Source organism: Cricetulus griseus, chromosome 7, assembly GCF_003668045.3.
Source record: "Cricetulus griseus strain 17A/GY chromosome 7, alternate assembly CriGri-PICRH-1.0, whole genome shotgun sequence".
NCBI lineage: Eukaryota > Metazoa > Chordata > Mammalia > Rodentia > Cricetidae > Cricetulus > Cricetulus griseus.
The window spans coordinates 74,641,277-74,657,022 of record NC_048600.1 but is presented as its reverse complement, the minus strand read 5'-3'; the positions used below and the strand labels follow the sequence as shown (position 1 = coordinate 74,657,022).

Below are 15,746 nucleotides of genomic sequence, written 5' to 3'. Positions count from 1 at the left end.
TAGTAGTTCCCAGGGCCTGGCAAGGTACTGAATAGCTGAAAGAGTCTCAGGCCCTTCCTCTGGGCTGCTGTTGCCAGGCTAAGCCCAGTTCCCAAGCCTCTGTGTTTTCTACCAGTCCCCCATCACCAGCACTTCCCATTTACATTCATTTATTTGTTTAAATTTTATTTTTTATGTGTATGAGTATTTTGCCTGCACATATGTCTGTACATCACATGTGTGCCATAGACAACAGACCTTGTGGAACTGGAGTTACAGATGATTGTAAGCTGCCTTGTGGGTGCTGGTAATTGAACCCAGATCCTCTGGAAAAGCAACCAGTGTTTTTAACTACTGAGGCATCTCCCCAGCATCTCTTTTGCCCCCAGACAGGTTCTTGCTATGTAGCCTTGGTTGGCCTTGAACTCAAAGTAATCCTTCTGACTCAGCCTCTGGAGTGCTGAGATCACAGGTGTATACCATCATACCTAGCATTCCTCTCATTTATATGGCAAGTAGTTTTGAATGGTCGACTCTACATCAGCCATCATTTTAGGCTAGACCCTCCATCTGCAAATCCAGCAGGAAAGTATGGTTTCTTCTAGAATGTCTAACTCTCTCCTTTCATCTATCCTTAACAAACTTTACTTATTCTTCAAAAACCAACCATAATGTACCAGTCTCTGAGAGACTTTTTCTCAGCCTTCCTAGCCTCTACCCCCTGAGATGGGACTTCCTTACTGTCCCAGTCTTGTGCCTTGAGTGGCCCTTTTAATGGAAGCTGGGATTAGGGTACCAAAAGATTGTAGAGTGGAGGTCAAGGGTCCTTAGAGATGGGGAAGGACAGGTGTGTCTGCTGGAATTGCTGTTCATAGCAGTGAGTCTGGCACACCTGTGCCTCTACCTCCTCTCTCGGGCTTGCTTTCCAGCCACTCAGTAGTTCCATGGAGGACAAGGCTGCCAGAAAAAACATCTTATTTGCAAAGAAATGACCAAGGGTCACAGGTCCAGGCTGAGGGCACCTGACAAGGATACATGGAAGGCTGGGGTATCAAGTACCAAAGAAACCAAAGGCAGGTCCTAATACATCTAGACTACTGGTGTGGGGCTTCCCTGTCAAGGGCACTAGTCAAGGCAGGGCCTGTCACCTTCTGGAGGCCCTGGGGTCCTACTTTCTTCCTTACTGCACAACAGGCCAGCCCTTAAAAGTTACTTCTGCTAACTAACCCTTGGCTGCATCTGTGATTTCATCCCAGCTCCAGACAGGTTTTCTTGGGTTCCTGAGTTTTCCCCCTGTCTCCTTTGCTCTCCAAGGTTCTGGCCCTTGTCTGGGGTCACTGGTCCAGACAGGCCCAGCAACTACCCTCAGGCCACAGAGCGAATCTGGCAGGAAGTAGCAGAGAAGATAGGCCATGTCAGAGCAGGGTGATCTCGCTGGGCGGCAGTGTGAGCCGCTCCTCCCGGGCACTGAGCATGGTCTCCACATGCACAGCCACGACACGACACAGCTCCAAACCCTGCAGGGGGACACAAAATAGTCTCTTAACCTCCATCCCCCAAACAGAAATGTGGTCGGGAGAAGAGCAGAGGTCACATGACCCATGTGAAGATCCTTGTCCCCAGTTCCCTCGAAAAGAGCTGGTGCACCATAGGCCAGAAGGGACAGCAAAGCAGGGGACAGTGCATTGGACATCAGCTTTGCTGCCTGTGTGCTATGTCACATAAGCTCAGTTACTATGCTTCTCTGAGATTCTGGTGGGTTTCAGTTTACCAGACCCAGCCTAGCAGACTCATGAGGGTTTAGATGGGATTTTGTTGTTTTGAGACAGAGTTTCAATGTAGACCAGGCCCAGACTGGCCTTGACTCACAGAGATCCTCCTGCCTATGCCACCCCAGGGTTGAGATTGCAGAGATTATAGGCATATGTCACCATGTTCAGCAAGATCAGATTATTTTTTTGAGATAGGTCTTACTGTGTAGCTTTGGCTAGCTGTGAAAACTCATAAAGATTTACCTGCCTTGAAGAGTGTTGGTGGTGCAAGCCTTTAATCCCAGAACTCGGGAGGAAGAGGCAGGTGGTGTATCTCTGTGAGTTCGAGGCCTGCCTGATCTACAGAGTGAGTTCCAGGACAGGCTCCAAAACAATACAGAGAAACCCTGTCTCGAGAAAAGAAAAATAAGATTAAAAAAAGATTTACCTGCCTTCACCTCCTAGTTCTGGGATTAATGGACATGCCACCATTCCTGGCCTAAGGTTTTTTTGTTTTCTTTCTTCCTTCCTTTCTTTCTTTCTTTCTTTCTTTCTTTCTTTCTTTCTTTCTTTTTTTCTCTTTCTCTTTCTTTCCTCCTCCTCCTCCTCCTCCTCCTCCTCCTCCTCCTCCTCCTCCTCCTCCTTCTTTTTTAGACAGGGTTTCTCTGTGTAACAGCCTTAGTTATCCTGGAACTCGCTCTGCCTCTACCTCCCTAATATTGGGATTAACGGTGTGTGCCACCACTGCCCGGCTCAGTCAATTTTTGACTATTCATAGACTGCTATGCTTATGCTCAGTTTAGCAGATGTGGAAACAGGCTCAAAGGCATCAGGATGCTTCATAATCCCCTTGCACAACCTGTCAGAGACTGCAATGCCGCCACACTCGGAAACCATCTCCTCCTGGGAGCCATCCCCAATCGCCTCTTACATGGATCAAGTCTCCTGTGCACCCTTCCCAGTATGGATCATGGTTATGTAGAGAGATTACAGATCTGAAATTTGGAGCCGGATGGTGGTAGCACATGCCTTTAATCCCAGCATTTGAGGCAGGTGGATCTCTGAGTTTGAAGCCAGCCTGGTTTACCAATCAAGTTCCAGGACAGCTAGAGCTGTTACACAGAGAAACCTTGTCTCAAACAAAACAACAACAAAAACAGACTTGAAATTGGGGATCTATGAGAGCCAGTACAGCAGGAGATTCAGTCACATTTGTTAAAGCATGCTATACAGAGATGCTCAGTGGCTGTGTATTGAATGAAGGAATGAGTGAAAGACTGTGTCCCTCCCTCTACACATACAGGACAGAGGTAGTAGCTTCTTCATAGGAGGGAACCGCAAGGAACTGAAGAAGCCGAAAAGATTTTCATCCACCCATCTGTGCACCTTTCTACTCACTCTTCCATCCATTCACTCACCCACCTACCCACTCATATACTTATCAACCCAACAAGTACACACTAGCATCCACTATGTGCCTGTTTCCCTGCCAGAACATCAGCTCTATGCAGACAGGGCCTCAGCCATCTTATTTGCACCATGTCAACAGCATAGTGCCTGGCACATAGTGGAGGGAAATTCAATTGAGAAAATGCCTCCCTAAGGTCCAGATGTAAGGCATTTTCTTATCAGTAATTGATTAGGGAGAGTCCAGCCCATTGTGGGTGGTATCATCCCTGGGCTGGTGGTCCTGGATTCTAAAGAAAGCAAGCTGAACAAACCATGAAGAACAATCCAGTAAGCAGCACCCCTCCACGGCCTCTGCATCAGCTCTTGTCTCCAGGTTCCTGCCCTGTTTGAGTTCCTTTCCTGACTTAATTCAATGACAGACTACAATGTGTAAGTATAAGCCAAATAAACCATTTCTTCCCCACCTTGTTTTGGTCGTGGTGTTTCATCACAGCAATAGTACCCCTAACCAGGGCATTGCCATTGCTGAGATCATTTTGAAAGCCCTGGGGGCAGAGAGGTTGCAGGGAAAGAAATCATGGTTGCCAGAGGAAGGAGAATGGGGGAGGCAGGGCAAAGGGGTGTGGCAGAAGGCCATCCAGGAACCTGGTCCTGCATCACAAGTTCTCTAGGGCTCTTCCTGGTACAGTGGGAGGCCCAGTCTCACAGGGGAGGTGACAGGCTAGAAAGGGCAAAAACGAGGCCATCCCAAATCCTGTCCTCTCTGCCTCAACCCCATCTCTGTTTCTGTCCTGATATGAAGGACCACAAGATTATCCTAGTCTAGATGTCACAAGGAAATTTACTTACCTTGCTTCCAGTCCTGTGCCACAATCTAGCTGCCACATCTCAGCCCAAGTCAACCTCCTTAGGCCTCCTGTGCCAAAATGTCTACTCACAACTATTGCTTCCTAGTGACCTCAAAAAGCTTCCAATTCTTCTTCTTCTTCTTCTTCTTCTTCTTCTCCTCCCTTTTCCCTCATCCTTCTTCCTTCTCTTCCTCCTTTTCCTCCTCTTTCTTTTCTAGGCAGGGTCTCTAACCCAGGCTGGCCTTTGCAGCTAAGGATGACCTTGGACTCAGACTCCTCCTGTCTACCTTCTGAGGTTGCTGGGATTACCATGTATCACCATGCCCAGTTTTTGTGTTGTACTAGGGATCAAATCTATAGCTTCACCCATGTTAGGCAAGTACTCTAGCAACTGAATTATACCTCCATCTCCCAGAGTTTTCTTTCAACATTCAAAGAGCTCTGAGGCCGCTCATTTCCTGGTGAATCTTCCTAGCACCCTGCCAAATACCTCACTATTCTGCAAATAATCTGGATCCTTCCCACAGTGCACTGCTAAATTGCTTCCTGGGAGAGCCTCCATGATAACTCACAGCTCTGTTGCCTGTACTGGGCTGTATGCTCCATGGGGCATAGCCTAGGCCAGAGAAGAGCCCAGTTTGTAGAATGAGAAAACCAGAGCCTTATGACAGGGTCTGGCTGGCAGGATGGGACTAACCTGCTCCAACTGGAGCTGCATGGTACGCTGGGCTGCCACATCCCCCAGGGAGATCTCCACATAAGGATAGCTGGAATTGGCCGTGGGCTGCTGAGTCCATGTGGACTGGATCTCCTTCAGGGGAATCTTCACAATTAGCTCCTGGGGATGAGGACAGAGGAGCCAGACAGGCTTGAAGGGTGAGGACAGTCTCTTCCATGCCAAATTCCCCCCACCCCCCCAAAAAAAGTCACATCAAAAGGCAGAAGGCCCAGCTCTAGTTCCTCAGACACTCACTGACTTTTTGACTTGGAGCAATTCACCTGACCACTCTGGATCTGTTTCCTCACCGGGGGCAACTGATTCAACAAACACTGAAGCTTCATGCCTGAGATGCAGAGGATAGCGGGTGCTTTGTGTACTCCGACCTTTATATCAGAGCTGCTTCTGAGAACACCCGTACCCTTTTATCAAGGAGCTCTATTTCTGGTCCCCATGCAGAGACAGGTAGAGTGATGGACAGTTAGTACCTAAAGCCGACACCTTCAGCTACTGACCACTGGGGATGTAGAGTGAGGAGTCATGGCAGCTCCTTACCTCAGGTGAAAAAACACAACTAACAGGTGGGTTCTGTGTTGTCTCCCAGGGTCTTCAACCACTGTACACCTGCCCCCTTTTCACCCCACTTACTTTTTCCAGTGTCTCCTAGGCTCACCTCTAAGCAAACCTCCTATCCCCAAACTCACAACCCATGTTGGGTTTTTAAGAGCAGGAACTAAGAAAAGGGTGGCAAGTCCAACTCCTTAATGTAGAAAGCCTTTGTTTCCTGGAACCTGACTATATTTGGAGGTGGGACCTGTAAAGAGGGGGTTAAGGGACCAGGGATAGAGTGCTTGCCTAGTATCGGGGGAGAGCTGATTCCACCCTTAGTATAACAGGTAGAGAGATAAAAGGTAGGCATATGGTGTATGTCTGTAATCCCATTGCTGGAAAATTGAGTTAGGAGAGTCATTTAAGGCGAGCCTGGGCCACAAACTTATACAGCCTCCCCACGCCCTGATTCCAAAAAGAGGTAAATCAGTTAAAACGAGGCCACTAGATTGGGCTTCATTTCAGCTAGTGTCCTTATAAGAAGAGGAGAATTGTCCTCACACCTTTAACCCTAGCACTCGGGAGTCAAAGGCAGGAGGATTCCTGTGAGTTTGAGGCCAGCCTAGTCTACAGAGGGAGTTCCAGGATAGCTAAGGCTATACAGAAAAACCAGTCTTGAAAAACAAACAAACAAAAAGGTTACTGTCTACAAGCCAAGGAGAAACCAAAGCTCCCAAGCTGTAAAAATCTTGGAATTTCATCATCCAGAAACATGAGAAAATGACCTTGTATTGCATAGGGCTCCCAGCCCGTGGTGTGCAGCTCCGACAGCCTGGCGTACTACTCACATGCTCTTGGTGTGTTTTCCTACACGTCCCCTCCACAAAGCCCTGTGGGGCCAGGATTCTATTATTCCCAACTTTCCAAATGAAGGTTCTGGAGGGGCAGAGCTGGCTGCAGACCATGAAGGAGGCAAATGTGAAGCTGGCAATCTTTGTCCCTAAGAGTAGGTGGGGGTGTGCCAAAGGACAGAAGAGACAGGTGGGCAGGGCCTGGCAGAGGCCACTCACATGGGTCTTGGTGCTGAGGAAGTTGAGGCCATTATGGTTGACGGCCAGGATACAGGGGGCTGGTACAGTGATGTTGCTGCAGCTCTGGATGAAGAAGAAGGAGGAGCCAAACAAGGGAAAGGCACTGAGGAGGCCTGTGGTGTGGAAAGCCTGCCATCAGGACACCTGGGCCAGGACAACCGGACAGCTACTGCCCTAAGCTGCCAGCTGCCTGCAGAAGCTGCTCTGTGCTCCTGTCTGCTCAGACCTCTCTTCCTCCCCTCCTGGCCTCCTCCCATATTGCACCTCCTAGTGCCTTCCCCTTAGCTCGCTGTCCACCATCATTTCCAACCCAGGTGATACTTTCAAGAAAGTGGCAATAAGTCTTTCCAAATAGGTAGGCAGCTCAGCTACCACCAAAAACTGCTTGTGTGCAAAGAAAATAGTATCTCCTTGGAGCTGGAGAGATGGCTCAGTAGTTTAGAGTACTGACTGCTCTTTCAGAGGACCTGGGTTCAGTTCCCAGCACCCACATGCCAGCTCACAACTGTCTGTAACTCCAGGAGCCAACACCCTCACACAGACATGCATACAGGCAAAACACTGATAAAATAAAAACAAATAAAATTTTAATCCCAGCACTTGGGAGGCAGAGGCAGGTGGATCTCTGTGAGTTTGAGACCAGCCTGGTCTACAAGAGCTAGTTCCAGGACAGCTTCCAAAGCCACAGGGAAACCCTGTCTCGAAAAACTAAAATAAATAAGTAAATAAATGAAAATAAAATTTTAAAAAGAAAATAGTATCTCCAACCTCCCTCTGCCCACCCCTCAGCTCAGCTTCCCCTGAGGTCTCCAGCTCTCCTCCCAGCTCTTACCCAGGAACTGAGCACGGGCCTGGTGGGGGCTGAGTGCCTGAGTCTGCTGCCGGTGCTGGCTAACCAGGTTGAGCCAGGTGTCACTGGCTGTGGTGTGGTAGAGCTGGGCTGGGATGTACTCCTGGACTTCACACCTGTGTGCAGAGGGTACAGGACTTCTGATCCACCTACCTGTTGATCTCCACTGCAAAGCAGGTGTGACACCCAGTAGACAGGACTGCCATACTTTCTTGAGAAACCAGATGTAGGGGATCGAGGGAAGGGGATATGGGGTCTCTACTCACAGCTGAGGGTGATGAGAGGTTCACCAAGGGGTGGGGGGCAAGGCTATGCAATTACTGAGAGAGGCAGTGTAAACAGGATGAGGTGAATCCAGACTGGGTTTCTTAGTTCCTGCACCCAAGGAACTCAAGGCAAAGGGGTGAATAGCACAAAGGTGGGAAGACATCCAGGTGTGCAAAGAGGAACCTCAGGCTGAGTCCCCAGGGTCTCATCCCCACCTGTCACAGTTCCTGCTCTTGCCCCGCCCCTCTTGACATATGCAGGCTCTCTCAGGCAAGACCTTCTGCCTCTTGGGCAGGGAGAAAATAGCAATAGCAGTCCTGGTCCATCCCACCTGCTCTGAGCTGCAGTTGGAGAAAGGGACGGGAGAAGTTGAGGCAGCCCCTTCCCCTCCCAAAGTTCCCCTGCCCTAAAGGGGTAAGAGGCCAGAGGTAAATGTTGAGTGTCTTCCTTAACTGTTTCTCCAACTATTATTATTATTGATGTTGTTGGTTTGGAGACAAGGTATCACTATATGGCCTTAGCTGGCTTAAAACTCACTGTGTAGACCAACCTAGCCTCAAACTCATAGAGATTTTCTTGCCTCTGCCTCTTGAGTGCTGGGTTTAAAGACATGTACCATCATACCTGGCTTCAATTATTTTTTGAGAGATGGTCTCTCACTGAACCTGGAGCTCACTGATTAGCTAGACTGGATAGCCATTAAGCCCTAGAGATCCTTCTGTCTTCACCTTCTGAGCAATGGGATTACAGGCACATGCTACCATTTTCTGTCGGTGGTGGGGCTCGAACTCAGGTTCTCATGCTTGTGTGACATATGGAGTGAGCCATCTCCCAACCTCTGGAATTATACTTTTACAGGTTTCTTCTTGTTGTTTACCATCATTCCATGAGCCAGGCAGTGGTGGCACACACCTTTAATCCCAGCACTCCAAAGGCAGAGAGACAGGGGAATCCCTGAGGTCAAGGCCAGCCTGGTCTATTGATTGAATTCCAGGACAGCCTCCAAAGCTACAGAGAAACCCTGTCTTGAAAAACAAAACAAAAAACAGAAAAGCAATCATTCCATGAAAAGTGCCTTGGTTCAGGCCTGGAAATCTTAGCACTCAGGAGGTGGAGACAATTCAGTGTTATCCCCAGCTACATACTGAGACCCTGTCACCAAAAAAAGAAAAAAAGAAAGAAAAACAATAGGAAAAGAAAAAAAAAAAGGAAAAGGAAAAGCCCTCTCAGCATTTGTCCTTGGGCAGTAAAGGCATGAGATATACATGATAAAGGCAGTTTCTTGCTGTTGTTCACACAGGGTTTCTCAAGTGTGGTCCAGGGGCTGTGAGGCTACACCCATTTTCACAGTGCTGCCAACATGTCATTTGCCTTCCCCCCCACTCTCATCCTCTCACAAGTGAAAGGTGAAGCTTCTCAGAGGCTGTGAGTAATGGCTTGGTCTACACAGCAAGATGGTGGCAGAGAGACATCCGGTGAGTCACTCAGGAAAGGATTCATAAATGTCAGACATGGTGTTCTCACTCAGACACCATGGTTAGTTTTCATCACATTCTATACATATTAACATGTAACAGCTATATTATTACTGTAAATGAGTCATCAAACTCTGTTTTGATTTGTGGCTTTTTGTTTTTTCCCCGAGACAGGGTTTCTTGTGTAATGGCCCTGGCTGTCCTAAAACTATATCTGTAGACCAGGCTGGTCTCGAACTCACAGAGATCCACCTGCCTCTGCTTCCTGAGTCCTGGGATTAAAGGTGTGCATCACCACTGGCCAGCCTTGATTTGTGTTTTGAGTTAGGGTTCTCACTATGTGGCCTTGAATTCCTGGGATCAAGTGACCCTCCTGTTTCAGCATCCCCACTGCTGGGATTAGAAGCATGAGCCACCACACCCAGCTCAGTGAATGTTTATGTGGCTAAATCCTCATTGGCTCTGTATATTTTCTGGCCTACAAGGTATGCATGTCTTGAAAGTTTTCGTTCATCATTCAATTTGTTCCAAGCTATTAACAATATGTTACAGGAGAAGAAAAGAGCTTCAAGGCCAGGAAAGCCTCTTCCAGTCTAATTGGTACAGAGGGGAAACGGGTACTGGCAGTTGTGAGAAAAGAGGGGATGGGTGGTTTGCCCTCTCTCCTGGTTGAGACAAATGGACAGGTGCTCACACACTGGGCAGGTAGAAGTGGTCCTTGGCACGGTGCTGCAGGGAGGCCAGCTTGGCCACCTGCTGCAGTTGTTGCTCACTGGGCTGGCTGGCTGGCACGCTGCTGAAGAGGCCCTTCAGGTAATCAGGCAGAACCTACAGGAAGCATTGGCATGAGAGGCTGCCAGACAGGAGCACATTCAGGCATTCATTGTCAGGGGTACTGGGTCAGGCAATTGCATTGACTCCAGTCTTTCCCACTCCTAGGAGTTTATGGCTCATCACTTTCCTAGTTTGTGGAGAATGAGGATAGATACATATGAGAGAAGAGCTCTGAGGGATGAAGGCTATGGGGGAGTTTCCATGGTAACATGGGAAGAGTGGGCTAGGTAAAACAAAACATAAACAGTATAGTGTGTGCAAGTGTTCATTAAATACATGCTTCTCAAAATTGAGACCCAAGGAAGAAAGCGTGTCAAACCAAATTTCAGAGTTGCATCCAGAGTTTCTGATCCTGTAGATCTGGGGTAGAACCAATTAGTATCAAGTATTTGCTGGTTCTTTGTGGAACACACTACCAAGCTATGTAGGTCTCAACACTGTGTGCCCCCCCCCCAACAAAGTGGCTATGTGTTTGAGAAAAGGTCTTTCTATGTAGATCTAGCTGACTTGGAGCTTGCTATGTAGACCAGGCTTGCCTCTAACTCCCAGAGATCTGCCTGTCCCTGTCTCCTGAGCACTAGGATTAAAGGCTTGCACTACCACATCCAACAATGTGACCATGTTTTTTATATGGCATTGGTAAAGCTTTGGAACAAGTTGCACAAAAAATCTGGGTGTGGCATGTGTGTTTTGTGATGTGACAGACACTCCACCATTTTATAGGGTTCAGAACAATAGAAGGGTCACACCTCTTACCTGGTTATAGTGCATAGTCACATACAGTTCATTCTCAAACTTTAGTGGCTGATCCCAAAGCACCCGCCGGAACCAGAGTGTGTAGCCACCTTCCACCTGCTCCATTTCTGAGGCCACATCCAGAATGTAGGCCCGGCAGCTCAGTGGACATACATGCTGGCCTACAGGGAGAAAGAGGCATGGCTGGGGAAGTGTACCTCTGGTACAAGTGTGTACCGCACTAACCTGAGTGCAGTTCACCAGCAAGGATGCACCTTTCTTGTTTTTTTTTTTTTTTCTTTAAAGATTTTATTTATTTATTTATTTATTTATTTATTTATTTATTTATTAGTATACAACATTCTGCTTCCATGTATATCTGCACACCAGAAGAGGGCACCAGATCTGATAACAGATAGTTGTGAGCCACCATGTGGTTGCTGGGAATTGAACTCAGGACCTCTGGAAGAACAGTCAGTGCTCTTAACCTCTGAGCCATCTCTCCAGCCCGCACCTTCCTTGTTAAGGGGAACAAACATACAAAGCAGGATATCTGTGCACCTGTGAAGTGCTGGTGATCATAGGAGGATTTTCTCCAATTCAAAGAAACAAGTGGCATTCCATTCTTCCCCAGGAAGGGGCCTTTAATGTTCTGAAGTGCCTGCCAGGGTCTGGAAAGATCCTTGGCTTCTGCACTGAGAAATGCCAACCCATTTTCCAGAGAGACTGGGGTTACAGAGAAGCACAGCAGGCCTTAGCCATGACCCTTTCTGCAGACCTCCTTCAGTAGAGCCCTTTGTTGGGCATCTGTGGTGGGTAGGGTCAAAGGCCTGAGCTTTAAGCTGAGAGGTGCATACAATGCTTCCCTTGCACTGATGTTTCTGCTACCCGTTCCACATATTCAGGAAAACTGCACTACAGAGGGTCAGATTGCCTGGGTTCTGACCTCCACTGTGCAACCTTGATCAAGTCTCTGTGGTGTCTGAGAGCAGTCCCTCTGCAGAGAGCAATATCCTAATGCCTAGAATTTGTGACTATGTCAGCAAAAGGGACATTGCAGATGTGATTAAGGGTCTTAGATCACTGGATAGACCAAATGGAAGCACTGGATATCCTAAAAGAGAGGCAAGAGGCTCAAGGCAGAGACACGGGGGCAGAGTTGAGGTTGGGGCAGAAGAAAGACATCTGAAGACTACACTTTTGGATTCAGAGACAGGGAGGAACCCCAAGCCAAGAACTGTGGGCAGCTTGCAGAGGGTGGGAAAGGGTAGAAATGGAACCTCCCCTAAAGCTTCCAGAAGAAAACAACCCTGATGGTGTTTTTCTTTTAGTATCTCTGAGTCTCAGAATTATGAGACAATCTGTGTTATTGTAAGTTACTGGGCTTATGGTCATTTTGTTGTAGCAGCCACAGGAAACTAATAAAGCTCCTCCGGGCCTCAATTTCTCCAGCTGTAGATAGCAAAGAGAAGAGTCTATGTTATAGAGTTGTGGGAGTTAAAAGACCTTATATTAGGTCTTTTAACGGACATGTACAGTATTAGGTTCTGGGGTGGGTACATTTCTCAGTCATAGACAGCTTACCCAGAATGCATGAGACACTGGGTTTGACTCCCAGTACATCCCCAAACAAACACCAACCAACCAACAATCCACAGGCATTTATACCATTAAAATTTTAGCTCATGCCCACTATATGCTCAATAAATGTTTGCTGTCACCTACCATCCCCTCCCCCTCTGTCCTGGCTGGACCTGGGGTAGGAAGGGCTGAGGCACTCATGAAGGGACAACTGGAGATGGCCGTGGATACCAGTTGGTGGAAGGCAAAACTAGCCTAGAGTGGACGTATAGCAAATTGGAGAGGTTTGGGGCTGTGTGAGGTTCCCTGTGTACCTTGAGAGGAGGTCCGCTGAGACCTTAGGAGGGGCTTACATGCTACTCTGAGGGCTTGAGGGTGGAGCAAATGTTCCTATGGGGGTGGGAGTTCAGGAGTCTGGTTCATGGATGAAAGTTTTCCAAAGTGTAAAATCTAGAGAGAAGCTTCTCTGACTGAGGAGGCCCTGAGAGACCAAAGCAGGGTTCAGAAGCTCTCTTCTCGAACAACCCCAATATAAAGGGAAGACAGACATGTACAGGACATAACAAAGTAGGAGAAACAAAAGGCTTGGGGAGCAAGCTCAGCACACACAGAGGCCCTTTCTTATGGAGGTTAAAGGCTTCAGAGAAAGTGACCTTTGACCTGGTCATCAGGGCAGGGTAAAGAGGCCCCATGGCCAAAGGTGGTACTGGGTCATGAAGGGGCCTAGAATGTTCAGTCGTCCTGGCTACTCACCTCGGCTGGTGACAACAAAAATGACATATTCATCAAAGGCTTCAGGACGTGTCAGGGCCATCTCGTTGCAGAGCCCCTCTATCACATCCAGGGCCACCTAGGAAGGCCAGAGAGGTAAAGCTGGGCCCTAGCCACTAACAAAGAGACATAGGACTCCATGGCTCAACCTGGCAGAGTACAGCTTTTGGAACTGGCTCTTGATTTGCCTTTTTATATTCTCTGTGTGACTTAGCTTTTCGAAGTCTCAGTTTGCTGTTATCCGCTCAGCATCTATAAGGGACCTATTACAAGACCCCCTGCAGGTACCAAACTCCTGAGATGCCCAAGTCTATTACTTAAAGTTGTATAGCTATTTGCATGTACCTCCACACATCCTCCTTAGACTTTCAATGGTCTCTGACTGATAACACCAAATATAGCAGACTGCTGTGTGGACATTGTCATGCGGCATTGTTTAGAGAAAGGCAAGAAAAGATTTTGTACCAGTGTGACTTTTCCCAATATTTTCCATCTGCAGTTGGTTGAATCTGCAGATGCTGAGCCCACAGTAGTGGAAGAACAACTAACTGCAAGCCTTGTCTCATGGAGCTGTGTGAGATTCTCTGGATCACTGATGCTCACTCCAACCAACCCAGAGTCTGGCATCTCTATCCTTCTAGTACCAGCTTGTTGAGAGGCTCCTCACTTACAGTGCATGTTTTGATTTTCAGATGGCGTTCAAGGCCTCCTGGAAGAAGAAAGAGCTGTCTCTTGGAACTTCGGCCTGCCTGGGGTAGGTAAACAGAAGTAAGCTGATAGCCTGGACCCTATCATTCTCATGGGAGGTCCCATACCCAGAGGCATGTCTGTGCAGAAACCTTTATATACCAGGGTTGACAGGAACCATCTTCACGCACCATGCATTGCACATGCACCTACAAAGGGTTCTGGGCCGAGCTCGTGTCTCCCACTCATCTTGACCCCAGCCCTGCTGTAGGCTCACCAACATAGCTCGAAGCTCCATATTACTGGGGAACTCCAGACGGCCCCCAAAACGCAAGGTCTTCTGCAGGTTCTGTTCACAGGCTTTGGCAATCCCTGCAGAGGCACAGAGCTGAGAGCTTGCTCAAGGTTGGCCATAGAAGGAAAAAGTTCCTCTTAGCCCAGCCATGAGTCCCCTACATTGCTTCAATAAGAAATAGGTCTTATTCCCTTTTTGCTAGTTGAGGAATGTGAACTCAGCAAGGGGCAGCGATTCACCAAGATAAAGACCTGGAGTGTTAGAGAGAATCCAAACCTACAGCTCATGGGGTTATAATCCTGTCTTGCCCTAGGCTATCTAGAGATAGCCATACTCCTTAGCTGTTGGCCATGCTGCTCACTCTCAACTGGTTCAATAGATGGCATGATGGTGCCCTGTCTCTCTCAACTGGGAATGCATGCCAAGTGCCCCATCCCACTGTTCATCACAGGACAGAGACCCCCACTGTGATTCATGCATCTAAGCTAAGCAATATACTTTCTCTCTCCAGGGATGGAGTCAGGAATTCTTGGGCACATTCTTCCGTCATCTCCCTGGAGATGACTAGGGAGCCCTTCCCTAGTTATCCGTGTCAGTTAATAATCAGAAGGAGATTCAGGGAGAGGGGCTTCCCTATGTCCTCTATGGCTGACATCACTATAATTGATTAGAGGGTCCTGGTCCCTCTATTTTTTGAAGATAGGATCTCAGTGCATGTACTCATTATTTTTTTTTTGTCAACTTGGCACAAACTAAAGACACCAGGAACGGCAAACTTCAGCTGGGGAAGTGCCCCATTGGATTGGCCCATGGACATATATGTCTATGGGGTGTTGCGGAATGTTTGTTTAACTATTTAAAGATGTGTTGCATTTGTTTAATTATGTAAAGATGTGTTGCTATTTTACCTTGCCTTCCTGAGGCACCTGATTGTTCTAATAAAAAGCTGAATGTCCAATGTCGAGGGAGGAGGTATAGGCAGGACTTCTGGGCAAGGAGAATAAGTAGGAGGAAGAATTTAGGCTCAAAGGAAAAGAAAAAGAGATGCCAGAGGACAGACAGACAGACATAAAGGTAGCAGTAAAGTAGAACATATAGAATGAAAGGTAAAAAGCCCTGAGGAAAAATGTAGATGAATAAAAACAGGTTAAATTAAGTTAAAAGAGCTAGTGGGACAAGCCTAAGCTAAGGCTGAGTGTTCATAATAAGTCTCCATGTCTTTATTTGGGAGCTGGTTGGGGCCCAAAGAAAATTCCAACTATAATTTTCTTGAGTAATGATTGGTGTGAGAAGGCCTAGCCCACTGTAACTGGCCCCACCCATGGCCAAATGATCCTGGGAGGTGTAAGAAAGGTGGCTGAAATCTGGGCAGTGGTGGCACATGCTTTTAATCCCAGCACTTTGGGAGGCAGAGGCAAGAGGATCTCTGAGTTCAAGGATAGTCTGGTCTGCAGAGTGAGTTTCAGGACAGTCAGTACTACACCCAGAAAGCCTATTTAAAAACAAAACAAAAAACCAAGCAAGCAAGCAAGCCATGGCACTACTTCAGCTTCTATCTTCAGATTCCTGCCTTGAATTTCTGCCCTGACTTCCCTTCATGGTGGACTGTAAGCTATAAAATGAAATAAACCCTTTCTTCTGCACAGTTTTTTTTTCCATGGTGTTTTATCATAGCAATACAGTATGTATCCTAAGCTGCCCTGGAACTCCTAATTTTCCTGCCTCAGTTTCCTTAGTGCTGGGATTTCAGATATGCACCACCATGCCTTGTCTCTTTCTTTGAGTTGCTATGGAAACAAGGCTGGAAGCAGCCCCTTTCTCCAGAAGGGACTGCAGAAGTAAAGCTGAGACCATGCTACCAGCTGCAGGCCTCTGATGGCCCTGGATGAACAGAAGCAGGGCCCT

At 47.7% G+C, this 15,746-nt stretch overlaps 1 protein-coding gene across 1 annotated transcript in view; it reads right to left on the bottom strand.

The window, feature by feature from the left end:
* Positions 1-309: 309 nt before the first annotated feature.
* Positions 310-15,746, bottom strand: part of Myo15a (myosin XVA) — a 52,879-nt gene continuing 37,442 nt past the window's right edge. Inside the window, exons 57-65 of the mRNA XM_027427292.2 lie at positions 13,824-13,918; positions 13,531-13,608; positions 12,842-12,938; positions 10,529-10,689; positions 9,633-9,766; positions 7,179-7,312; positions 6,326-6,459; positions 4,686-4,826; positions 310-1,496 (exon numbers count right to left, since the gene is read on the bottom strand). Coding sequence (XP_027283093.1) covers positions 1,395-1,496; positions 4,686-4,826; positions 6,326-6,459; positions 7,179-7,312; positions 9,633-9,766; positions 10,529-10,689; positions 12,842-12,938; positions 13,531-13,608; positions 13,824-13,918 — 1,076 coding nt within the window. The 3' untranslated portion in view covers positions 310-1,394. The remainder of the gene's footprint in view (positions 1,497-4,685; positions 4,827-6,325; positions 6,460-7,178; positions 7,313-9,632; positions 9,767-10,528; positions 10,690-12,841; positions 12,939-13,530; positions 13,609-13,823; positions 13,919-15,746) is intronic.